The sequence below is a fragment of the Engraulis encrasicolus genome, chromosome 11, assembly GCF_034702125.1.
Source record: "Engraulis encrasicolus isolate BLACKSEA-1 chromosome 11, IST_EnEncr_1.0, whole genome shotgun sequence".
In the NCBI taxonomy this organism is placed as follows: domain Eukaryota; kingdom Metazoa; phylum Chordata; class Actinopteri; order Clupeiformes; family Engraulidae; genus Engraulis; species Engraulis encrasicolus.
In genome coordinates this window covers 17110459-17137082 of record NC_085867.1, presented here as the reverse complement: position 1 = coordinate 17137082, position 26624 = coordinate 17110459, and the positions used below count along the sequence as shown (strand labels likewise).

The 26624-nt window shown below is 42.1% G+C and overlaps 2 protein-coding genes across 3 annotated transcripts; both read left to right on the top strand.

Annotated features, from left to right (window-relative positions):
* Nucleotides 1–3712: 3712 nt before the first annotated feature.
* Nucleotides 3713–9596, top strand: LOC134457993 (torsin-1A-like). Of its 2 annotated transcripts, none has more exons than XM_063210054.1 (5): nucleotides 3713–4042; nucleotides 5489–5754; nucleotides 5889–6064; nucleotides 7896–8023; nucleotides 8814–9596. In XM_063210054.1, exons 1-5 carry the CDS (start codon nucleotides 3850–3852, stop codon nucleotides 9056–9058), a joined length of 1008 nt encoding a protein of 335 aa, XP_063066124.1. In that variant the 5' UTR covers nucleotides 3713–3849; the 3' UTR covers nucleotides 9059–9596. The 2 variants fall into 2 exon arrangements, with proteins under 2 accessions (XP_063066124.1, XP_063066125.1); XM_063210055.1 differs by lacking the exon at nucleotides 3713–4042 and adding an exon at nucleotides 4352–4648.
* Nucleotides 9597–12028: 2432 nt separating this feature from the next.
* On the top strand, nucleotides 12029–24573 carry LOC134457995 (torsin-1A-like). Its single transcript, XM_063210057.1, has 5 exons — nucleotides 12029–12409; nucleotides 13250–13515; nucleotides 14024–14199; nucleotides 19832–19959; nucleotides 23915–24573. The coding sequence occupies exons 1-5, from the start codon at nucleotides 12211–12213 to the stop codon at nucleotides 24145–24147; spliced, it is 1002 nt and encodes a 333-aa protein (XP_063066127.1). The 5' UTR covers nucleotides 12029–12210; the 3' UTR covers nucleotides 24148–24573.
* Nucleotides 24574–26624: the final 2051 nt, after the last annotated feature.

Sequence of the window (26624 nt, the reverse complement as noted above, 5' to 3'; positions counted from 1 at the left end):
ATGCATATGGTGCATATTATAAGGTCACACTCAATCTGCAATATCTGGACTTTTTCCATCTAGTGTTGCTTTACGTTTTTACCAAGGTATTGTATGATGGTAGAATTTGAACACTATGTAAAGCCTTCTCCAACCAACCTCAAGAATCTGAATGAGATTGAGATCTAAACTCTGAGGAGGCTAATAGGCTACCAATTGTGTTCCCTGAACCAATATGGTGCAGCAACTTGTTTCTAACTTATAAAGGCCATATAAAATATGCTCGTCTGTTTGAGGGGTTAAATAATTTCCATCAACAGTCACTGAAATATTTGGAAAACTGAATCAATATGTAATTCTATCAATGGATTTTGTTTAAAAAATAAAATAAAAATACAGGCATATTTCAAGATTAATCAGACTCAAATTTTAAAATCATGGTTCAGGAAGCATGATACATCATTGTTACACATGGATTGGCCACCACAGAGTCTAGACCTCAACCACACTGAGAATCTTTGGGATATGCTGGAGAAGGTGTTACATAGCGCCCAGACTCTACCATCATCAGTACAAGATCTTGTATTGGTGAAAACTTGGTGAAAGTAAGTCCAGACATTGTATACATTTATTAAGACAATACAACACCAAATTTGTATCATAATTTAAGAAAAGGGTGGTCAAACAACAAAACAGTGAATGAGACCTTTCCGATGCTGACGTTTTAGGCCACACTGTGTAGAACCCTTTCTGATAGAGTGGAGGGGTGGTTCTCTGTAAGTCAAGCACTGTCTCCTTGTTTTTTTATGGAATTCCGCTGCAGCTAGTTGGTCCGGCACCAAGTTATCCACCTGTCACCTGTGCTCCCCATCCTACCCACCCTTGATACACCTCACAATTGCAGTGTCATTATGGAAACTTGCATGCGGTAGGTATAAGTGCTGTAGCAAAAGTAGGTGGTATAGGGTGAACAACACCAAGGAGAATACCATTCCTTTTGGCACTCCAGTGCTGCTGACCACAGTTTGTGATGTAAGGTCATTTAGTCTGATGTATGGGTCATTTATCCAGGTCACCAGTGCTGTATCACCTGTGTCACCATCTGCAGAAGTTAGTCTCTCAGTAAGAGTGTCTGGATGTTTGAGGCACAACTAGAGAAATCAAAGAACATTATTCTCACTGCACTGTCTCAATTGTCCAAGTGAGAATTTGCCCTAGCAGTTACAGGATAACGTCCACAACTCCCACATTATCCTGATAAAGAAACTGTATGGAATCCAGTGCATGGCAAACCTTTGTGTTGAGCAGCAGTACCCACTCAAATGTCCTCATTATGTGAGATGTGAGAGCAGCTGGTCTGTAATCATTGGGGTGTGGCTTTTTGGGGACTGCTATGAGGGATGAGGTCTTCTACTGTAGGCACTATAGGTGCCTTACCCGTTTGTAGACTCTTGTTGTAGATTTTGTAGACTCTTGTTGAAGCGTTGCAGTGGCTCAGCTACCTCTTTTGTACAGGTTTTAAACAATATTACAGGCTTGAGTAGTAAGTAAGTAAGTACACCAATACTTCACAACAGCATACTTTCATACAGTAGCCTACATACAGTACATATTAACAGGGAAGCTAATGAAGGCACTTATACCAGTGTTCCCAGCTCATAAACATGTACCAGAGCTATGACCTGGAGCCAGCATGATGGCTTGGACATATGATATCACACTCTTCTCTGCTCATGTTGACATCAGCCCCCAGTGTATCAGTCAGGATGCACCACAGATATTTTGCGGCATTTGCTACTCCCAGCTCTTAGATAGACAGGAGGGAACTTGAATCACATTATCACATTCTTCCTAACATTGTTATTAATGTCAAACTCTACCCCATAATCAGAACAGATATAAAGGAGTTGTTGGAACCAACTCTTACTTGGAGATAGAATGGTAAGGTTGGCTGCATATAACAAGTGATTAGTCAACACCAACTATCACCAACTATAAAAACCTGTTCGTCATACCTAGACATGTCATCCATATAAGCACTGAATAAGGCTGGAGATAAAATGTCCCCCTGTCATACCCCATTGATGACATTAAAACGTGTAGAGAGGATGCTGGCCCATTTAACATGCACATACACAAATTTGTACCAAACTACTGGGAATTCCCCCATGTTTCAGCAGCTGCAGAATAGATCAATCAGTGGACTCGAAGCAGTATTTCAGCGCTTCTTCTGCTTTTGGTGTCCACATCCTGACAGTGCGTGTGGTTGATAGTTTTAATCTCTGGTAGAGGCATCCCAGGGATTTTCTGAGCTGTTGTCATCACATGCTGGAGTGCCTGCTTGTCCTCTGATGGCACAGATGTGGAAGTTGACCCACAGCGGCTTCAGGATTTGGTAGCCCATCAGTTTCTCCTGGTAGAAGATACATTGTTGGGCCTTGCTGACCACTGAGGCTATGTGAATACTCCAGGACACTCCCTCCAGGGATTTAAAGCTGCTGACCCTCCCCACCACCTACCGTATAAGTCACCACTAGAGAGGGGTCTGTGACTTCTGTGATTATTTTTGTGAAAGTCCACAATGATTCCCTTGTTGTTTTTGGAGTCCAGGACGAAGTAATTGTTGTTACACCATGACGGCAGATGTTTTGTCTTTTTCCTGTAGTCTGTCTTGTCTTCTTTCATAATTAGTGCGACAACGTGTCAGCCAATGAGGAGAAAGAGGCAGTTGTGGGTGGATAGGGTGTAGAGCAGAGGGCTTAGCACACACCCTTGTGGTGTGCTCGTGTTGATCACAAGAGGGAGAAAGGAAGAGAGGAAATCCACAGTACATGATGGTTGTACAGTCTCAGATAGTGGGGTTTAGAACAAAGACTCTATGGCTGGATGGTGCTGTAGGCCAAACTGTGGTCCAAAAATGTGCTATGTGTTCCACGGCTCCATGTTCTCCAGTAGTGTATGAAGCATGCTGGCGATGGTGTCCTATGTAGAGCAGTTTGCCCTGTGTGCAAACTGAAATGGGTTATGTGATTCCTGAAAATATAGGCTTTCCAGAGGCTTACCATACCTGAAGAGTCTGTTAGATGTTTAATGGTAATTTGTGTAGGCCTGCCTTTGCCCCCTTCTCTGTAAATAGCTCACTGTGTCACATCCAGGAAGTAGGGCTATGTATGTGTGGGGTATGTACGAAGCATGTACGTATGCAGGGTGTCACCTGGGGTGGAAATCATTGTAGGATCCCCAGATTAGGTGTGTGTGTGTGTGTGTGTGTGTGTGTGTGTGTGTGTGTGTGTGTGTGTGTGTGTGATTTTTGATTGTAGGCTGAAATTCTATTGACTTCCTGGGCCTGTTGATTGGAGTCCCCACAGATCCATTGATTTTGGTTGTATTTTCATAGTTTTTGCTGTGGTATCACTATTCCTCCCCATTTTCCAGAGGGCACCGTCATCTGCATACAGGGCAACCTCCACATGACTCTCGATTTCACTAAAGATGCCATTAATCATAATTGCGAACAGCATAGGGCTGACTATACTGCCTTGAGGAATACCGTTTTCAGTTTCATATCTCTGGCTTATCACTCCATTTATCTTCACTTTAATGGATCTTCCTGTTAAAAAAATCCCTGACCCAGTTGAACGTTCTTCCATCAAAACCCATGGTGCATAGCTTGATCAATAGGCCGCACTGGCAGTGTGCCCCTGCTGCTTCAAAAAAACCTTTGGCACTGACGTCATAGCCATGCGTCCTTGTTGAACACAAGAGGAAGGAAGAGCAGTTTGTTGTTGGAAGTTTTCTGCGCTGCAAGGACTGCCTCCGCTATCGGAATACGGAATAGCTGCTAAGCTTTTCACGAAGTCCGAGCTTGAAATGAAACTATATGTTATATTAGTGACATGGCAGCTTTTATATGCTGGGTTGGCGTCGGCGGTAGAGCCCATCAGCACAAGCATCGCGGTGGGCATGGCAGCAGCACTAACTGGATTTCTCGCCAGTTATCCCAATCTCTTTTACCACTTTCACGAATGCTGTCGACCAGAATGGATCTCCTTCAACGACACACGTGAGATTATTATTATTATTTTTTTTGCTTTAGGTTGCATTGGGATTTGTCCGAGAGGCTACTTGCGCAACTGTTTCGAGGGGTTGGACTTGTTTGGAGCACATTTATGTCTATTTCAGTGAAAATGGGCGCACGTCGTTACGTATTTGACATAACAAACAGAAACAGTCGTGTGTGTCGTAGATAGACATTTTGTGGGGTTCGTCCAGATTACTAAATAAGATAGTGTGGAGATTAACAAGTGCATCAGGCTAAAATTGGGTTTAGCTATGCCCGGGCTCTGTTAAATGACGTAACAGTCAACAAGGAAGTAATCGTGGAAGCTGCCGACGGTGACACAATGCTAAGCGATCTTCCTAGCTAGCCACAACGTACAGCTGTTAGTTGGTCCAAATGTATATTTGAAGTTTAACATCTCTTTAAAAATGGCACACGCGTGCATGACTCTTCTGCAGTGTTTTTTGATAACGAGTTGCATTGTGGAGGCAATTGAGCCCGTATCAACAACCGCATTTGTAGTCGGCGGGGTCGGTTACATTGGAAATAAGTTGTATAAATATCTATATGAAACGTGTGATAAACACTGGATCAAATTCAACGCCTCTAGTAAGTTCATGCCATTCATGTAATTATTCGATCAATGTCTTGTCATGAACACATTTTCTGTCATAAGTAGGCCTAAGCGCGGGGAGGCCTGGATCTAGTTTCAGTTTCCATTCAGCTTTGCAATATACTGTTACAAAATATGAATAAACCTACGATGTTTTCTGTGTGTAAAACTTGGCCTATATCTTGCAAATTTAGAGAAGCGGCTAACAAACGGTGAGAATTGTATGATCTTGTTATTGTTTTGGAAGTGACAACACCCTTTTGGAATTCCCATGCTGGTAGTCGCTAGTGTAGAACGGTCTGTTACCCCAAGTCAGAGCCGTGGATCCTCATCCTAGATGGCAAATATTTTTTTTAAATAACTGAATGAAAGCAGACGCTAAGAACAACCATTTAAGATTCAAGTGCTAACAACTAATTAAAGATGTGGGCAAAGAACACATTACACAATGTTACTCTACTCTCTACATTAGGCAAAGACTTTGGACATTCGCCTACATTCATGGTGCACCACATTAGGCCCACATTGTATTACAATAATTTGATTTCCTTCGACTTTCAGTACACACTGAAGCATTTGTTGTTTCAACCTGTTTTAAATGTCTTGTGGTATCTGGTGATGGGCGGACCTTGCCTCATGTGTTGTTTACTTAAGTAATAAAAGTTAACCCACTTGTTATTAAACAGTATGCCTGCAACGAACTACTTGTATGTACTTGTTAAAGGTTGTCAGCTGTAACTCTTTTATGGCTAGATTTTTTTTATGACTTGACTGAAGTGCTATCTTGACTTGATGGCAAAGAATGGTGAGTTGAAATGCAACTTTTATTCTTACAGATCTGGATCTGGCCTTGAACAAGAAGCTCTTTGGGCAACATGTGGCTTCCCGTGTGGTCCTGAAAACAGTGACCGGATACATGAACAATCCGAATCCCAAGAAACCTCTGGTGCTCTCCTTGCACGGCTGGACAGGAACTGGGAAGAACTTTGTGAGCCAGCTGATTGCAGAGAGCATCTACCACGAAGGCATGCAGAGCGGATTTGTGCATTTGTTCACGGCAACTGCGCATTTTCCCCACCAGAAACATCTAGAAATGTACAAGGTGAGTCAACTTTCAGTGTAACCATTTTAAAAATATTCCGCCATTCCTTGTCCTTGTCTTGATATGATGATTTTGACATGCATTTAATTAATTACTGCATTTTGTGTATTTTATTTCATAAATACCTTTTATAGGAGCAGCTACAAATGTGGGTGAAGGGGAACGTCACCAAATGTCCTCGCTCCATGTTTATATTTGATGAGATGGACAAAATGCAAGCTGGCTTGATCGACAGCATTAAGCCATACCTAGACTACTACGAGAATCTGGATGGGGTTTCTTATAGAAAGGCCATCTTCATTTTCCTCAGGTTTGTTTGTTTGTTTGTTCCCTCACACATTTTGCTGAATATTTCCTCGCTATAGAAAACGTTTTCTCAAGATTACAATTGCAGCTCTGTACAATGGAAATAACATCAAAGTAGCCCATCTTGGGTTATTTTGGTAAGAATTTGAAAGAACAACGTATGTGCTGTTGCAAGAATGCATAACAATACAATCTTTCACATTTAGTTATTATACTAAATGTGGGGCGCTACAAGCAGGCCCTCTCTACAGCCAAAACACAATATTTCTCCACTCTAATCAACAACCAACAGAACCATCCCAGAATGCTCTTCTCCACAATTAACCGCCTTCTCCGCCCTCCCCAAACACCCCAACCATCGGATGCTGCTGAGTTGTGCTCCAGCTTTCAAGACTTTTTCACACGTAAAGTCGACACCATCCACCAGCAGCTCCTAGCTTCACCCCAGCACCACCAGGATGAGCCACCTGGCACCCACCAGCCATGGCAGGACATTCCCATCCCCGCTGCCTGCCCACCGCAGCACCGCCTCTCCTGCTTTGCCTCCCTGGGCCATACCCAGGTCACTGACCTGGTGTCAAAAGCCAAGTCGTCCTCTTACCAGCTGGACCCCATGCCCACCACCCTGGTTAAAGCATGTCTTCCTGCCCTCTGCCACAACATGACAACTATCATCAACACTTCTCTGGAATCTGGTGTTGTGCCTGCCAGCTTCAAAACTGCTGCTGTGATCCCCACCCTGAAAAAACCTGGTCTGGACCCTGACGACCCCAACAACTACCGTCCGATCTCCAACCTTCCTTTCCTCAGTAAAATCTTGGAAAGGGCAGTGGCGGCCCAACTCCAGCAGCATATGTCCCACCATGAGCTCTTTGAACCCCTGCAATCTGGTTTCAGAGCCCACCATAGCACAGAGACTGCACTTGTCAAAATCACCAACGACCTCCTCACTGCTGCTGACAAAGGCCACCTTACCATCCTCATCCTCCTGGACCTCTCAGCAGCATTTGACACAGTCTCTCATTCCATCCTGCTTAAACGGCTCTCAGAGTTCACTGGATTAACTGGTACAGCACTTGACTGGTTTCATTCATATCTATCCAACCGCCAACAATATGTCACTCTCAAAGACTCACGCTCCACCACAGTTACCATCAGCTACGGCGTTCCGCAAGGTCCGGTGCTTGGCCCCCTTCTCTTCACCATCTACATGCTCCCCCTTGGTTGTATCATCCGCTCCCATGGTCTCAGTTTCCACTGCTACGCCGACGACACACAGTTATACATCAGCACCAAACCCTCTCCTCTGTCCCCTTCGCTGGCCATGTTTAAGCAACACCTTAAGACACATCTCTTCCTGGAGGCTTATGGCTGCTAGTTCCACAAGCACTTTCACTTACATGCATTCACACATAAGCTCACACACTGATGCGCACACAAACTCACACTTTCCAACACAACACTCTGTGAAGCGTCCTTGGGTGTTTTGAAAGGCGCTATATAAAACGAAAGTATTATTATTATTATTATTATTATTATTATTATAAATGTACAAGACATTACATTATAATACATTAACATGACGTATTAGATGCACATTTTGTGTACCGACTATGCTTATAACAATTGTTAACCACATGCAGGCATACATTCATGAACTGTCGAGAGTATTTTGGGAATAGAAACTTTCTGCACATTCTTAACTTAAAATATGTAGACTCTTATGATTTTTCACTGCATTAAAAATGCATGTGTCGACTGACTTGCACATTGATGTTTTGTGTATTCTTGTGCAGTATTTTACTGGTACTTTCTCTCTGTTCTGCTGCTAACAGTAATGCAGGAGGGGAGAAAATTGCAGAGGTAGCTCTGGACTTCTGGAACCAGGGACGGGACCGAGAAGAGATCCAGCTGAAAGATTTGGAAATGGCGGTCACGCTTTCAGTTTTCAACAACAAGCAGAGTATGTCACACTTCCTTTTTCCTGTCATTGTCATAACAAATGGAATTCCTAAAAGTTCATACTAAGTTTTGTTTATTTAGTAAAGAGAACAAGTGGTGCATATTTTCCAGATGAACAACTAACTGTTTTAGATGAATGAATGGCTTGGCCAGTACAATGACTGCAAACTGCAGGCCAGTGTTGATCAAAGGGGTTGACATGTCAGATACAGGCATTAACTTGCTGTGAAAAGCGGCTTGACCAAAACATCAAAACATAAGGTTCAGTCCTTACAATCCACACTCATGCTGATTAATTTAGATCAAAGCAGCTAATTGATTAATCAGTCAGTGATTGCAGTCATAAAGTGAAAAATCTTGTTTGGCTTTTTCTGTGTAAAGCATTTTGTTACCTTGTCAACCGATTATAAGTGAAGTGAAAGTGAAAGCCCATTGGGAAACTCCCATTGCCAACACCGCACACTGCACAGAACGAAATTGCATTTATGCCTCACCCTTGCAAGGGGGCAGCCCTCAATGGCGCCCCTAGGGAGCAGTGCGGCGGGACGGTACCATGCTCAGGGTACCTCAGTCATGGAGGAGGATGGGGGAGAGCACTGGTTGATTACTCCCCCCACCAACCTGGTTGGTCAGGAGTCGAACCATAACCTTTGGGCTACAAGTCTGACGCCCTAACCGCTTACCCGTGACCGCCCTCAAAATAGCCCATGTTCTCTGTTTCTCACTGCATTGTGAAAGAGTGTCTTTCATATTTACATCCATTGCTTCTTTCAATTCCTGTGTTCTTCCAGGTGGATTCTGGCATGCCAGTTTGATCGACAAGAACCTGGTGGATGTCTACGTGCCCTTCCTTCCTTTGGAGCTCAAGCACGTGGTCCAGTGTGGTGTGGCGGAGATGGAGTCCAGAGGCAAACAAGCAGACCGGGATGTGGTGGAACGTATGGCACAAGACATGAACTACTTCCCCAAAGATGCACGCCTTTTCGCCACACAAGGCTGCAAAGTCATCTCCAGTCGTCTGGATTACTACACTTAGTACCCTCAGTGGAGGTGTTGACTGTAGAAATTGACTTTGTTTTCATAGGGGGAGGGGGAGGTGGAGCGGGGGCATATTGTCTCTCATTCACCCGGCTCTCTGCATTCGCCATGTTGGATGCCTACTGATCTTATGACTCATCACTGGATAGACGATGGGTTTTAAAACGTTTTAATTGGAAGATGTTTTTAGTAATTTTGAATGTGAGGTGTTGGCTCAGGGTGAATATGTGTCAGTATGAATGTGTGTGTGTGTAGATATGAATGAATGTAGAATGAAAAAGGTGTGTATGGATGAAGGAGTTATGTTTTAGATAATTGTTCAGATGCACCACTGCAATCACAGTGTTTCCTAACAAAGTGTGACTTGACAGGAGCATCCCTGCACTACAAGCAAATAACTGTGACTGTCTATTTTATATATTTTGTAAAAAACGGACTGTGCTCTCTTTTTTGAGGAGCATCTACAGACTTTACACTATAAAATGTCCGGTGTTGCTTTTGATGAACATTGATTATAATTAGTTGGATGAAACCAACCCTCTTTGTATGCTTTTACATTTTTTATATACCTAAACCAGTCACTGCCATTTTGTGGCTTTCTGCTGTATTGGCGACTGGCTCTATCAAGAATACGTGCTGGGATACAAATACGCTACAGATTAAAAGGGAGAACGGTTTTTGAATAGCAATAGAGAAGTTGTTAAAAAAAAACCTCTGTGGGAAATTCGACCATTCTGTACATGAGAAAATCGCAAAAGTCAGTGATGAATGAGAACCAAGTTAACATTTATGTTGGGCCTCATGTCTCTGTGGTTTTGAAATAGTGCATTCTATTCTATTCTTATTTTATTTTAAAGAAAGAAACAAAAATCCATGTATACAGTATGCTGGGGTCTGAGTGGGCCAACACACATCATTAAGTTTACTGGAGATTTACATGGTATCTCACCATGGCACCCACCCTGATTCGATCAGTGAAATTGATCGTCTTCATTTTGCATTCACATAGTATACCAGTTTAAAAAATTGCAAGTCTGCATATGGTCTAATTTCAACCCCCTCCCCCTTCGCAAAATGTCTGTGAATATCCCACAATCATTTTAACCATAATACAAGAGTTGTGATAGGCCACCGCTCATCTGTTTAGAAGGTGCAGGATTCAGTAGAAATTTCCATAATACAAGGTAACCTGGTATAGGGGTATGGTTGAGGGGTAGCCTACAACTACAAATACTGCACTGAAGCCTTTGGCCTCCACTGATGAAGACAACGTTTTTTGGGATTGTATGCCTTTATTTGAGATATGAAACTGAAGACGGAGACAGGAAAGCAGTGGGAGAGAGACATGGGGGAGGAGTGGGAGATTACCTCACGCTGGAATTGAAACCGGGTCCCTAGCATAAACAGTAGAGCCTGGTAGACTGCCCTCACCAGGGCAGCCGATCTGTCAGTTACATAACACATTTAATGGTGTATGTGGTTTTTTTTTTTTTGGGGGGGGGGGGGGGGGTGCGCGAAACGGGCACATCAGGAGAAGAACCACTTGACCCTTGGACCAGAGGACAGATGACGATGAGTTTTTATAGAGGGATTTTAGAGACAGACCGATATTCGGGCCGATTTCTTGCTCAATCGGAGGTTAATCGTAACTCTTCGTGAGTCTCGCATTGTGTAGCCTAGTGTGGATTAAGGACAAGTGATTTCACCTCACGACCTGCTTGAGCTCTGCAATTGTATGGTCGCAAGAAAATAAAAACTGCTCGAAATCCTGCTCGCCCCTCTTGAGTAAATCGCAAAGGGAAAGCGGGGCTACGACCCGATTTGACACTACGCATAGCCAAGGCAGTGCGATTCCCTCTGGCCGACACGGCATGAAACTAGTGCAAGGGTTCCCAAACTTTATAACGCCCCCCATATACCAGTAAATTCCAGTCAAGGCCGGTGTCGTGCCGAAAAGCGAGTCCCTGCCAGAACACGAGTGCCCGGCCCCTAATTGAAACCAATGACATTTTTTGAGAGGAAATTATACTATTTTTGCAGAATGAATTACATAATTTATGAACTAAAAATATGCTTATGAACCCTCCACTTAATATGAGCTATTTGCATGAAACCGTAACATTTTTATGACAATTCGATTATTTTATGGAAATACTGAAATTGGAACCAGCTCTTTATAATACTTCCAGAAGGAATGTAGATGCTGAAAGGCTTTCCATATTAAATTGTGTCGGATTTGTCTGAAAAAAATGGGTAAAAAAAAATCTGAAAAATTGGTCATTCAAGTTGGTCATTGGTTTCCATCAATGATACAGTAAGTAAGGGGACGTTCTACTTCTATTTACTCTCAATGGTTGTGATCACAGACTTCTACTATACAAGTCAGTGGTTTCAATGAAGGCACTCGTGTTCTGGCAGGGACTCGCTTTTCGGCACGACACCCGGTCGTGCTGGTGCTGGTAGGCTACATGGGTCGTGCTTTTCTATTTTTTTTGTGTGCACCCCTTTCACACTCATAGTGTAGGACTGTGAGGCAGTGTCCCGATTGAATATATAAAATCATCACAATAATAGTATAATATTTTATGCCATACTTTTCCTACCAACCTGCTGCGGCCCCCCAGGGGTCCCCGGCCCCCAATTTTAAAACCACTGATCTAGTGAGTCCCGGGGTGCGTGCCAATGCGCAACCACGTGTCCTCCACTTGGGCTTGTGGCCTCACGTTTTGTGCCCCGCCTCCGTTGAGAAAACAATTAAGTTCCCCCCTGTCCGCCACAACAAATTTTGGGGGACTATTCTTCGTTCACCATCCAGTTTGCAAATGAGAAAATTACTTTACAATTTAACTTTTGCGAGATATTGAAATATAATGTTGTCTGTGATGTCATCACAACTTGGTTCCTGCCAGGCAGACTTCCGTGTGTTTGAGCTCTGGAGCCCCCTGGTGGAGCAACACACTGTGGAGCTCACGAAGCTGCGCGGAACTAAAAACTAAAGGTCGGGCAAGTAAAGAGAAAGTAAAGTGAAAGTGAAGAGCCAGGCCTTCTTCAAAGAAAGTGGATCTAACCTTCTTCATAGAGGATGTCTTCTTCACCACCAGGTCCACGTTAAACTTCCCCTTCCGCATTTTTTGTCAGCTGGATTCAGAAATGGCACACATGTGCAGAATCCTTTTGCATTGGTTTTTGATAACGGGTTGCATTGTAGAGGCCATTGAACCCATATCAGTAGCCATAGGTGCCGGCGTCACTGCGATCATCGGTGGGCTCATCGAATATAACAGACCACGAGACGAACCACCACCACTCGAAACCTGTGATGACAGTTGGATCAAATCTGACCCATCTAGTACGTCTGTCTGTAGACATGCTTTTCATGCATTAATTATAACAGAACACATTGCAGACACATGAGGGGTGAAGGTTGCAATCAGTTTTCGTTTCAGTTTTGCAATCGTTAGTCCAGTGTTCCTAGGTTTACCAAGGAATTGTGAAGTGTTCTGCTTGTTCGTTTGCCTAGGCTATTCTTGTGTGTCATCAGGGTTAACATATTTTGACTGTAAATTAGGCTAATGAAATGTCCGAAAATATGATTTTCTTTTACTGTAGGCCTAGCCTATAGAAACTAGGAAACGTTTTGTATTGTTCTAACATTTTTAAAGGCCAGTTGATACACAGAGGGACACCCTGACCAGATATTCTTTAAAGGGACACTGTGCAGGAAATGGTCAAAACAGGTAGGCCTACTGCAACTATGCTACTCATTGAAACTGGACTGCCTATTGCCAAATTTGATGTTTACATGAAAATTTACTAAGTAATAAACAAATATGTTCTAGTATGGTCCAAGCACAGTCATTTTTGTAGCTAAAAATGGCTATTTTTGGAAATTCAAAATGGCGGACCATGGAGAAGATCCCCCTTTTCATGTATGAAAAGTGCAATTTTTCCAGTCATAATGAATACTTGGAATTTGTTGCTGGTGGTTACTATTCATGAAAAAGGTAACATTAGTGAATGGGCAGCATGAATTCTGGAAATAAACAACTAAAAATCTCACACAGTGTCCCTTTAAAGATTGTAAGTTGTAACTTTTTTTTGGCTGGATGTTTTGAGACTTGACTGAAATGTTTTATATTAATTTGTTGATGAAGCAAGGTGATCTTAAATATAAATTGTCTTCATACAGATCTGGAGCAGGCCTTGACTAAAAGGCTCTTTGGGCAACATATAGCATCACGTTTAATCCTGAAAATGGTGACTGGAAACATGAACAACCCAAACCCTGATAAACCACTGGTGCTCTCCTTGCACGGCTGGTCCGGCACAGGGAAGAACTTTGTGGCCCAGATGATTGCAGAGAGCATCTACTACGAAGGCTTGGAGAGCAAATTTGTTCATGTTGTCTCAGCCACTAAACACTTTCCCCACCAGAATCATCTAGAAACATACAAAGTAAGTAACCACTGCATTACAACCATTCATGGGTAGCCCAGTTCTCCGAAGCTCCTTTGTTCAGTGTCATACCTCTCAATAATCCAATAATTTCCCTTACATCTCCTTGGATGTAGCCTATTTGATGCTTAACTGATATAGCCCAAGTTTATGTAATTGAAAGTGTTGTGGGGTATCCAACATGATACTCTACGTAACTTTCTTTCATTTGATGAGTGTGTTTGGTACATAAAACTCATTGCTATTTATTATGCATGTTATTCCGACAGAATTCATTAGCTGGAATAACTTGTGCCAACAATTGAGTAAATGAAGCCTAGAAGCTCCCGCTTCAGCTTCAGAATTCAGCCCAGAATACAAATTATTTGGCTTGGATTTGAACAGGATTTTTGAGAGGTAGAACAGAACTGAGCAAGGACATGTCACCCTGATGAGTATCATAATTACACCCATTATTATCCTGGCACTGTATCCTAATTGATCCAGTTTTATCAAATGACTACCTCAGGACTGGCTACAGGAGCGGGTGGAAAACAGTGTCAGAAATTGTCCTCGTTCTTTGTTTATATTTGATGAGATGGACAAAATACAACCTGATCTGATCGACAGCATTAAGCCACACCTGGATTACCACAACAATCTGGATGGGGTTTCTTATAGAAAGGCCATCTTCCTTTTTCTCAGGTTAGTTTAAAATCATTTATTGCACAACTTGCTTAATAATGCCCCTTAGAACAGAATGCAAATATGTGCATGGTGTAGAGCAGTGGAATAAAATCAAATGAAGGGTTTGGGTGCAGTGCCCAAACAGCACCTCAAAAAGGTTAATTGGGTCAAATTGACGACTGCATGTTCATACTGTGGCCTTACAAGTTTCAGTACTCAGGGCTGGGTTGGGTGGGCAGGTTCACCCATCATCAAAGCTACTTGTCAGTCTTTCAAACTGCTTTAGTGAACATCTCTTTTTGAGTCATTATCATTTTCTACAAGCGGATTCCAAAAAAGTTGGGACACTTAGTATTTTGTGAATAAAAGCAAAATGCTGCCATTTTCAAAACATTCAATCCATGCGTAAGATGCACAATAGCACAAGGTCAACACAGCAACAGGAAGCAAAAGGATACACCAGGCCCACCAATCATGCCAGGCTTTACATACGTGCCACCCCCTTAAGGCACCCAGACGTAAAGAGCCACTTCTACTGCTTTGTTCAGTTCTACTGATCAAACAAACTAGCCAGGTAATGAAAAAGGCCAAGATGTATTGTTACTGAGGGAAATGTTTCTTTCCCTGAAGTTAGATAGAAGGCTGCATGATAATACTAGGCCTATGCAGTCTTCTTCTACTGCTAAAGGTATATCCCCGAAACGCGACGCTTCCAGTCCCCAATCATTCCTACCACTCCCGTCCACTTTCTTATAAACTTGTATGTTAAATAAAAATATGAAAGAAATATATTTAATATTTATACATAGATCAATAACATGCATAGACTTAAAACCAAACAACTATTGTGAAAACGAAGCAAACGAAGAAAACGAAGCACTGTTTTACTGTAATGGTTCACTATTTCAGTGGATCTACCACATTAGGTACAGTGTAATAACCAGTGTAGCAATATTTAATACCATGTAATACCAGTGTAACAACATGTAGGCCTACCAATTTTGTACTTACATCATGTATATATCATGACCGGCCCTTGGGGGGGAAATCAGTTTATAAGTGGAAGTGGTATTACATGGTATTCCATATTGTTACAATGGTATTATACTTGTATTACATGGTATTAAATATTGTTACACAGTTTTTACAATCTATCTAATGTGGTAGATCCACTGAAATGGTGAACCATTAAAATAAGGCGTTACCGGGCTAATCAATCCACCCAGTTATGGGCCAGATGAAAATTCTGCCATTTTGAAAGTGTTGGCCTCCAAAATCTAATCAGTTCATGAATCTACCCTAGAGCATTAACACACCGAATGTGGGACAAATCCATCCAAATGGTCAGAAGTTATGAGCCAAACAAAAAAAATTGGCCATCTTGAATTCAGCCATCTTGAAAGTGCTGGCCTCCAACACTCAAATCAATTCATGTACCTACCCTAGAGCATTCACACAACAATTCTGGGACATGTCCAACCATCCGTTCAAAAGTTATGGGCCAAACAAAAATTCGGCCATCTTGAATTCAGCCACACACCAAATATGGGACAAATCCAACCATCCGTTCAAAAGTTATCGCGTTAACACGATCTAACGCGGCAGCGGTGGACGCGGCGGCAGCGCACGCAAAACAATTACATCCCCACGCTCCCCGTTTCGGGGATATAATAATTCTTCTTGACTTTAACAACTGATATGCTGTCTGTACACAATGCTCTAAGGAAGAAAGGAAATCCGCGCACTGTTGCTGCTCACCGATTTATTGAACACAACGTTTCGACCTCAGGCGGTCTTCGTCAGGTGTATAGGTGTGTCGAAGCCCGTCTGAGGTCGAAACGTTGTGTTCAATAAATCGTGAGCAGCAACAGTGTGCGGATTTCCTTTCTTCCTTTACGCACGTTTGTTTTGATCCAGCACCTGTTCTACTGGATGTGCGCGCATCACATACACTTCTTTTACACACAATGCTTTACCTTGTTAAAATATTGAATGTTTTTTAAAATGCCAGCATTTTGATTTTATTCACAAATTAGGCCTGTGCAGTCGCCTTCGACTGCTTAAGGTATATCCCCGAAACGCGATGCTTCCAGTCCCCCATCATTCCTACCACTCCCGTTCACGTTTTATAAACGTATATGATGAATACAAAATATAAAAGAAATATATTTAATATACATTAAATCAATGACGTGCATAGGCTTAAAATCAAACGACTGTTGTGAAGCAAAATATGGAGCAAATGGTAACACTGTTTTAATGGTTAACTATTACAGTGGATCTACCACATAAGGTAGGCTACAGTGTAATAACCAGTGTAACAATATTTAATACCATGTAATACCAGTGTAACACCATGTACCAATTTTGTACTTACATCATGTATTTGTGTGTAAGTGGTATTACATGGTATTGCATATTGTTACTCTGGTATTATTTTTTTTCCTTTTAAGGGATGGCCCTTACTGTACTGTAACATCCTATTGATTTGTTTATTCATACATGGATAGGTGTGTGTGTGTGTGTGTGTGTGTGTGTGTGTGTGTGTGTGTGTGTGTGTGTGTTGTGCAACTTAAAAATATCAACACCACTGGGTTTTTAACCTTGAATTGTGGGGAGGGGATCTCATTTTTTACTGTTTGATTTACTTGATTAATTTATTATTACTCATATTATTACTATTATTTACTTTAATTTATTATACTTCATGATATACTTCATGAATTTAGACTTTATTTGACTACTTCTTTTTGGTTACTTCTATAGGCCTACTTCAAACTACGCAGTGTTGTTGCTCCACCCACAATTTCGTTAACTTCATTGACAATGACAATAAACTCCTTGAATCTTGAATCTTGAATCTTGAATTACACTAGTATTACATGGTATTAAATATTGTTACACTGGTTATTACGCTGTACCTAATGTGGTAGATTCACTGAAATGGTGAACCATTAAAATAAGGTGTTACCGGGCAAATCAATCCACCCAGTCAGACGTTATGGGCCAAATTAAAATTCCGCCATTTTTTACATTACATTACATTAGCATTTAGCAGACGCCTTTGTTCAAAGCGACTTACAAGGAGCGATTTAAACAAAGACAGGGTAAAGGAAAGTGTACAGTTGCAACGCTGATATCATTGTCCTAAACAGAGTAAAGAAAAGGACGATGCATTAAAAGGTAGCAGAATTTGCTGTTTACAGTTGCAACACTGACAGCAATTTCCAACACAAGGTAATAGAAGCAACATTAAATAATAGGAAGGTAACAAGGCAAATTGGATGATAAGCAAGACGTCTAGGCGCAGTGTACAGTTGCAACACTGGCAACAATGTCCAACACAATGATAAAGCTAAATAAGTAAAGGATTAAAAAAAAAGGATGTTAAAAAGCAAATTAGGGACATAACAATGTTAGATACATAAGAGATGTTAATAGCATTGACTTTGGGAAAGACATTAGAGACTAAATAGAGACTAAGGAAAGAGGCTAAAAACTAACTGCTGCAAGGTGAGTAGAATTAGTTCTGTGAGAATGTTAAGCGGGGAAGCTTTCTTGGAAGAAATGAGTCTTCACTAGCTTCTTGAAGGTTGAGAGGGATGACCCTGCTCTTGTAGCAAAAGGTAGCTTATTCCACCATTGACAAACAATGACAGAACACTGTTTTGACTGGGGTTGCCTTGTGTGAGTAGAGGGCAAGGCTAAACGGTTGGTATTGGAGGAACACAACGCCTTGGTAGGAACATATGGCTGGAGCATATCCTTTAGGTAAGCCGGAGCAGAACCTGCTTTAAATTTGTAGGCAAGGGTCAGCTTTGTGTTGAATTCGGGCAGACACTGGTAGCCAATGCAGGTTGACAAAAAGTGTCACTTTTGAAAGTGAAACCTCCAAACTCGAATCAGTTCATCAACCTACCCTAGAGCATTAAAACACCAAATCTGGGGCAAATCCATCCAACTGGTCTGAAGTTATGGGCCAAACACAAATACGGCCATCTTGAATTCAGTCATCTTGAAAGTGTTGACCTCCAAAATCTAATCAGTTCATGAACCTACCCTAGAGCATTCACACACAAAATCTGGGACAAATCCATCCACCCGGTCAGAAGTTCTGGGCCGAACAAAAATTTGGCTATCTTGAAAGTGTTGACCTCCAAACTCGAATCAGTTCATGAACCTACTCTAGAGCATTCACAGACCAAATCTGGGACAAATCCAACTATCCGTTCAAAAGTTATCGCGTTAACACGAAAGACCCAACGCAGCGGTGGCGGCGGCAAACGCAAAACCATTACATCCTCACGTTACGCGTTTTTAGATTGTATTCATATCCATCAAAACCTGTGTAAATTCACTCATACTTCCCAAAATGACAAAATTAGTAGTTATAGTATGCATGTCTTCCAGCTGATATTCGAGTACAAATCTTTGATTTTTTTTTATGTTAATATAAAAATTATTAACAATAGTGACATCCAAACGGACCTAAAGAGATTTATAGTGGAATAAAGACAAAACGTCAACTCGATTATTTTGTCAAAGTATGAAATAAATATTAAAAAGTGTGCGTGCATGTACATGTGCATTGAAAAGCAACATGGTGTGTGTGTGTGTGTGTGTGTGTGTGTGTTTTACATGCATGAATATTATAATAAAATACTATTGGATGGGCAGGACTGGCATATGTCTCTCTTGCTCCCACTATAAATGCCTGGTTCCTTGCCTGATTCCTGCAGCAGAATGTTGATTTGGTGTTTATTTTTCAATATTTTTATGATTTTAGTATGGTAAATACTGGAAGTAATGATATATGACTTTGTCAGAGAACCACAGTGGACCCACATATCTAATGGAAGGAAATGGGAAATAAACAGCTCAATGAACATGAGAAAATCCTAATTCATTTGAATGTACCAATCTATGAACCAGGATCACATCTCCAAGACAAGACCAGTTCTACATGTTTGGGTGCCAAGATTAGCAGCCATTATGATATAATGCAGCAATGGATTTCCTGACCATGAAAACATATGGATAGACACCAGAAGTACACTCTACTACTCCTTTTACAATAGAAGATGTGTCAAAGTCATTCGTTTATAGGACTGCCCGGGGGCCATCTTGGATTTGTATGATGAAAATGCTGGCTAAGGGACTGTTCGTTATTTATTTTGGGGGTCACTGGAGGAAAATATTGGAGGGTTGTGCCATTTTTTTCCTTGCTGCAGAGGGTCAACCAACATCTTTTGATCTCAAGGAGAGGGTCATTTCAAAAATGTTAAGCGGCCCATTTATTTTTTTTTAAATTCCGAAGTAGCCGGCCTTGTTTGTATGTTTCGAACATAATCCGCAAAAACGCTTCCCCTTTCGATAAAATTGATCAGATCATCAGACCCCCCCATTATGTTTTGTTGTGCCTAAAGAACATTTGTCAGTAAATGTTTGGGCTTTTTACCTTTCTACCCATTATAGGACAGTAAAGACTGACAGGAAACGAGTGGGGAGAGAAAAAGATGGGGAATGATTTGGAAACAAATTTGGGATGGTAATCAAACCACTTGGTGTAATGATATGGCTCCTTCCTTAGCCCACTGAGTCAGGACGGCCCCATGTTTACTTTCAGTGTGTGTCTGCTCTGTTACTGCAGTAACTCAGGAGGGCAGATTATCAACGAGGTAGCTCTGGACTTCAGGAACAACGGCCGGGACAGAGAAGAGATCCAGCTGGAGGATTTGGAAACGCCAGTCTCACTCTGGATTTTCAACAACAATCAGAGTATGTCACACGTCCCGACTCCGAAAATTGACCATGGTTTAATATGGCATTACTATGATTATCATGGTTCTACCATGGTGTGTCATGATTACTCTAAGTACTCTGAACCTACCATGTACTATGACTTACTATGGTATTACTGTGATTTTTATGTAGTAACATTCTTCTACCATGGTATGTCATTATTAATCTACCCTTACGAAAATCGACCATGGTTGTAATCAGGGCTCTAAATTAACACACGCCAACCCGCCAAACACGGGTGAAAAATCATTTTGGCTATTAGAAAAAAATACCTACCCGCCTATTTGGCTAGTGGCGCCCGAGTACGGTAAAGTATGAACTGCAAACCGCTGCTATGACAAACGTTAGACTGGGAGATTTCCTACATTACCCATGGACACTAGCGTCACGACGTAGCCTCCCACCGTGGGCTTTCCAGTGCAGCGAGCGGCAACTCCATGCCGTTGCGCGCCAGGATTGAAAACATNTCAGACGACCAGCCTTCTGTCAGCTACGGCTACGCTCACACTATTCTGACAGGCAGCTCTCCTCCTATGCTCTCGTCGCTTTCGCTACAACCTTTTTGACATCCCTACTGCTACTGCTACTAGCATGAACCTTGCTGTAACAGGCTGCCTTTTTGAAGCTGCGAGGGCCTGACCGTTTCACCAGACTAACGCAGATTATGCATAGAACTTCTGTTCTGTATGTTTTGTGCGAGTGATGAGAATGTGGCGGGGGTTAGAGCAAGGTTCTCTGTGTTGGTGAATGCCAGTAGTAATTGTAACAGTAGTAGTAGTGACGTTAAAAAAGTGGTTGTGGAACGAAATTGCGACAAGGGCAGAGGAGGAGAGCTGACTGTCAGAGTAGCGTGAACGTAGCTGTCAGTTGTCTTCTGAAATGTTCCGAGTCCTGGCGCGCGCAACTAAGTTGGAAAGCCCACGCCATCGGAAAGAAAAAGAATAAAAAAGCAACCAACGACGAAGCTATGGAAGTAACAAATGAAGCGAATATTCCCGTGATATTATTTACTTTTAGTTAAAGGATAGTTCCGGCGTAAAATGAAAGTTTCACCATCGCTTTCCCATGCCACATAATGTATCTAATGATGAGCCATTCTGGGCAATGCCGCGCCGTTATGGAGTTAGCTAATTTTAAGCTTTTTGGCGAAAAAAGCAGCCAATGCATCACGGCGGGGCCAATTATAGGCCTATTATTTTCTGATGTTTCCCCGCTATAAACAACTTCAAAAACAACACACTTCATCACAAAGGTCTCGTCAATCAAACCGAGGCACAGAGACGATCATCGGACCACACTGGCCAGTGTTTTCAGAGGTGTCTGACTGTTGCAACTCTCTGACCCGGATGCAGGCTACTCAATCAGGTGGCTAGGTAGGCTAAACATGGTCCGCGGTTCTTACACCGGCTGCGACCGTAAAATGAAAAGCTGGAACCCTGACCGTTTTCACAGACTGCCACTGTCTAAACCAGCCATATTACGGGAATGGCTAATAGCATTAGAAGTGGACGAAACTGACATAAAAACCCTGAGGGATCGCTACTACCGTGTATGGAGGGAGCATTTCGAGGATGATGACTACAAGAAGAGTAAGGGAGATGGAACACCTAAACGAAACCGTCTAAAGATGAATGCTGTACCAAAAAGGCGCATGGCTATGGAGGTATGTTTGAAGAGAGAGAGAAACATGTGTGTCTGGCTCATGAATCTTGAGTGTCTGTGAATCTGTGAAACTGGTTGCAACACCGCGCGTCTTTGCCAGCAAGCACTCTGTTTTGGGAAGGCATACAGGTGCAGTAAATGTAGCCCACTACAGGAGATAAATAAACTGTCAAAACAAACTAGCGCGGGATGGCAAGTGAAATTGTGAAATTGTGCGACCTGAGGCATTCGATGTGGTTGATGTCAAGCATGCTAGAGTAGTTTCAGTGAAGTAGACACTAATTGACCAGGGCGCGCGAGGTCAGATGGACCATTACGCAACGGAGGAGGGCTGGAGGAATTGTATAAAGTCGTACTAGAATGTAAGTACACCACCAGTGGTGTGTTATTACAAAGTTGAATCCATGTTATATTATACCGTGTTGCAATTACTTTGTAAGAGTAGTCTGCCTACCTGATCGAACGTCTGAGTGATAAAACCACCTGGGGCTACACGTCCGGGAGTGATCTCAGTTGGGAGTGTCCATCTGCCACCGGTACTCTCCATACAACTCTTCAAATCTGCTGCCTGCACACACGGTAGTCGCGATCCCTCCGGGTTTTTATGTCAGTTTTGTCCACTTCTGATGCTATTAGCCATTACCGTAATATGGCTGGTTTAGACAGTGGCCGTCGGTGAAAACGGTCGGGGTTCCAGCTTTTCATTTTACGGTCGCAGCCGGTGTAAGAACCGCGGACCATGTTTAGCCTACCTAGCCACCTGATTGAGTAGCCTGCATCCGGGTCAGAGAGTTGCAACAGTGAGACACCTCTGAAAACACTGGCCAGTGAAAGACTGTGTGGTCCGATGATCGTCTCTGTGCCTCGGTTTGATTGACGAGACCTTTGTGATGAAGTGTGTTGTTTTTGAAGTTGTTTATAGCGGGGAAACATCAGAAAATAATAGGCCTATAATTGGCCCTGCCGTGATGCATTGGCTGCGTTTTTCGCCAAAAAGCTTAAAATTAGCTAACTCCATAACAGCGCGGCATTGCCCAGAATGGCTCATCATTAGATACATTATGTTTTATGGGAAAGCGATGGTGAAACTTTCATTTTACGCCGGAACTATCCTTTAAACCCTAGTACACTCTTTGCCATAAACCATGCTTCCCCCCAAACCATCTTTTTTTTAAACCATGGTTGCCCAGCCCAAAAGCCCTGTTTTTTAAAACCATGGTTTTAAAAAACATGGTGGGGGGAAGAGGTGCCTGGTTAAACCATAGTCGCGCACCATGGTTTTAAACACGAAACCCCTGAATAACTATCTGTACATGTGAGTAGCTGTGGTGTAATGGCTAGGGAGTTGGACTCTAGATCACAGGATTGCAGGTTCGAATCCTGCCCTCACTATTCCGTAGACCTCCATCCATGGCTGAAGTGCCCTTGAGCAAGGCACCTAACATTGATCCAGGGACTGTAACCAATAGCCTGTAAGTCGCTTCGGATAAAAAAAAGCGTCAGCTCACTGTAATGTAATGAATAACTATTAGGGATGCAAACGATTAATTGATTAATCGACTTTAATCGATCAATGCATTAATCACAATTAATCGCCAATTCAACTGACAAGAGACCCAGGTGAAATGGGCATGAGAAGAGTGTGCGTGAAGAGGGGTGTGAATAGTGGGAATATTTAAATCACCCTTGGATTAAAGAATTTAAATGGAATTCATTTAAATGTAGCATTTTATCTCAGTTTTTAATATACATTTTTAGATTTAGTAGGTTTTTTTGAGAAACAGAGACTTATCAATTAATTGTAAGTCGATCGATAAGGCAATCAACTAACGATTAATGAATTAATCGATAATTTGCATCCCTAATAACTATTAACCATGGTTAGTTGTCATAGTAAAACCATGGTTAATTTTTGCATAGCTAAACGATGGTAAATCCATAGTTAAACCATGGTTAAATCCATAGTTAAACCATGGGCATATCATAGTCAAACCATGGCTGAATCATAGTTGAACCATGGTTGAACTAAAGTCAATCAATGGTTAAACTATAGTCACAGACTGTGATCAAAAAACCATGATAACTATTAATAACTTAAAACCATGGTTTAGTTCTCATAGTAAAACCATGGTTCATTTTCGTAAGGGCTATGTCTTTGTTCTCTGATTCTCACTTCAATGTAAAGGAGGATGTCTTTAATATGTATCTATTTATCTTAGAAACAGATACATATTACAGACATTATACTAATGGGCCGGTCTTTTCTTAGGTGCTTTCTTTCGTGCCAGTGTCATTGACAAGAACCTGGTGGATGCCTTAGTGCCTTTCCTTCCTTTGGAGTTCAAGCATGTGGTTCAGTGTGTCCTGGCCGCGATGGAATCCAGAGGTATAGAGCCAGACCAGAATGTGGCTAAACGCATGGCACAAGCCATGACCCATGGGAGCATTTATTCCACACAAGGCTGCAAGACCATCTCCAATCGACTGGAGTACTATATCTAATACCCTCAGTGGAGGTGTTGACTGTAGAAAGTGACTTTGTTTTCGTAAGGGGAGCTTATATATTGTCTTTCTTTTCTTGCTTTTTAAAATATTTTGAGGGGTATTTATGCCTTTATTTTCATAGGTCAGTGTGAAATGTGAATGTATGTACAGTATGTACTACTGTATGTGTGTGAATTCAGTGAATAATGAAGGTGTATTGGCTTGAAAAAGAAAATACCATATAATATGTGTATGTCTTTGATAAATAATCAGATTTACTACCTCATTTTTCACAGTGAAGTATCACTGGAAAGATGCACCACAGCACTATGAGCAAGGTTGATGAGCAAATTCTCGACAAACGTCCACAATAACATGCCCAGTTCTGCTTTTGATGAACAGTGATTATTATGAGTTGGATTAAATATCCCTGTCCCTTTTTAATTTTTATATGTCTAAATCATGTTATTGCTACCCTGTGGAAGCCAGACTATATCATGAAAAGTATAGTCTTGCAATGCACTACTGACAAAGGTTGTGGAATCAAAACTTAATCTGGTTCAAACGGTCAAACTGCAATATCTTCCTATGGTCCAGTGCTGGAGATGCTTGCCAAGTAAAAAATATTTTCTGCCGCTAGACAGATTTGCCTATAGTTTTCAAGGCTTATTGCAGTTTTCGTGATGTTTACAAGTGATGTTATAGTGGAAGAGGGACAATTTCAACTTGTTTGCATACATTCTGGGAATGAGAAGACCTTTTATATACATTTTGTTTGGATTCATAAAAAACCTGTTCTATTTGAATACAATGGAAAAATCCTGCTGGCAAAGTATGGTTTGAGCATTTGTACATCATTGTGACACCACCTTTGAACAATCACAATGGCAAAAAAAGAAAAAAAAATACACAGGACAAGAGGTTTAGTTTTTGAAAGAAGTCTTATTTCAGATTGTGCCACAGAACAGCCTGAGAGCTTGACGCATCATTAAGTCTGTCGTGCGTTAATGCGCCATGTGATCAGTAGGCACCAATTGGCACTACTTGGCACACCTTTAAAAGTTTGGCACAATCTTTACTGAGGGAAGTGGCAGATTGTTTGTGTGCTTGGGGCAGGTTTTGCTTTTGTTGGTGGAGCAGCTTGGGAGTCTGGCCCGTGTAGAGCCTCACTTCACGAGAGATGGTCAATTTCGTGGAGTTTGGTCTATGACGGGGGTGCGACTTTGCTGTAAGCGTGACCACATTTAGTTCACTTCATATTTGGCGTCACAGGAACCGGGTGTTGTGCGTCCTCTTGCCCTGCGACTTGGAGACAGTCGGTGCTCCTCGCTGTTCTTGGTACCTGTGGATCCACCTGTTGGCCTGTCTGCGGGCTGCTGCTTATATAGCCTAAGTTGCCGTTTAAGAGAATAGGCCTACCTGTGTGTGTGTGTGTGTGTGTGTGTGTGTCTGCGTGCGCGAGTGTGTGACGTTTTCCTTTTACTTTGAGTTCTTGGTTTGTGTTAATAAGGAGAAAGTGAGAGTTCTCTGTTTGTTTTTGTTAATTTTGTATTTTCTTTCTTTTGTTTGTTTTGCTCACCCCACACCACTTGGGCCGCCCAACGTGCGGGTTACCCCCAAATAGCTCTTGTTTGCCGTGCGTAAAAGTAAAACACAAGTGTGCAGTGGTATTGGTGTGGGTCTGCCGTGCTTTGTATTTTCATTGTATTATTTAATTTTGGTTTGCTGTGCTGTGTACAATTAGTGGGGGGAAACCTTGCCCTCCTTGGCCCATGTGGGGGGTGCGGGTGTCCAATAGTTGTTATTCTATTTTAATTGTTTGAATATTTTTTAAAAGAAAGTGTAAGACAATAAAAGAAAAGAAGTGCTTTGAACCCTGTCTATGTGGTCCTTAACGAACCTGTGCTGCCTTGGGTTTACTATTACTGGTTGAAGTCCAACTATATTCTGGGGGTGCAATTCCCCCAGTGGCGTAGTCGTGCAAACTGTTTAAAATTGGTAATTATTATTTTAATTAATTACCGTTAAATCTCCGCCATGCTAAATTTTTTGGTGCCTACTGATCACAAAATGCCATGTATGCCAGATTCCCAGTCCAGCCCTGCTTTGCCTTACAGTGACATGGTGTGCTTGTGGTGGTACTTACTTATATCTGCAGCAAGATATGCCACAGCAACTTGTGTGAAACCCCACCTTGGAAACTCCAATGTCATTGTGACACAGTACTCCACAGCTCTCAGCGGTCTCAGCACACAATGACATTGCACATTGACATTTTATATGCACTCATTTCCTGTAGTTATATCCCCGAAACGCGGAGCGTCGGGGATGTAATGGTTTTGCGTGCGCCGCCTCCGCCGCCGCCGCGTAAGGTCTTTCGTGTTAACGCGATAACTTTTGAACGGATGTTTGGATTTGTCCCAGATTTTTTGGGTGAATGCTCTAGGGCAGGTTCATGAACTGATTCGAGTTTGGAGGTCAACACTTTCAAGATG

Coding starts and splice junctions, on each gene's coding strand:
- LOC134457993 (XM_063210054.1), top strand. CDS start 3,850: ATGAAACTATATGTTATATTAGTGACATGGCAGCTTTTATATGCTGGG. Junction 5,755..5,888: donor AACATCTAGAAATGTACAAG/GTGAGTCAACTT, acceptor TACCTTTTATAG/GAGCAGCTACAAATGTGGGT. Junction 6,065..7,895: donor GCCATCTTCATTTTCCTCAG/GTTTGTTTGTTT, acceptor TGCTGCTAACAG/TAATGCAGGAGGGGAGAAAA.
- LOC134457995 (XM_063210057.1), top strand. CDS start 12,211: ATGGCACACATGTGCAGAATCCTTTTGCATTGGTTTTTGATAACGGGT. Junction 12,410..13,249: donor GATCAAATCTGACCCATCTA/GTACGTCTGTCT, acceptor GTCTTCATACAG/ATCTGGAGCAGGCCTTGACT. Junction 13,516..14,023: donor ATCATCTAGAAACATACAAA/GTAAGTAACCAC, acceptor TGACTACCTCAG/GACTGGCTACAGGAGCGGGT.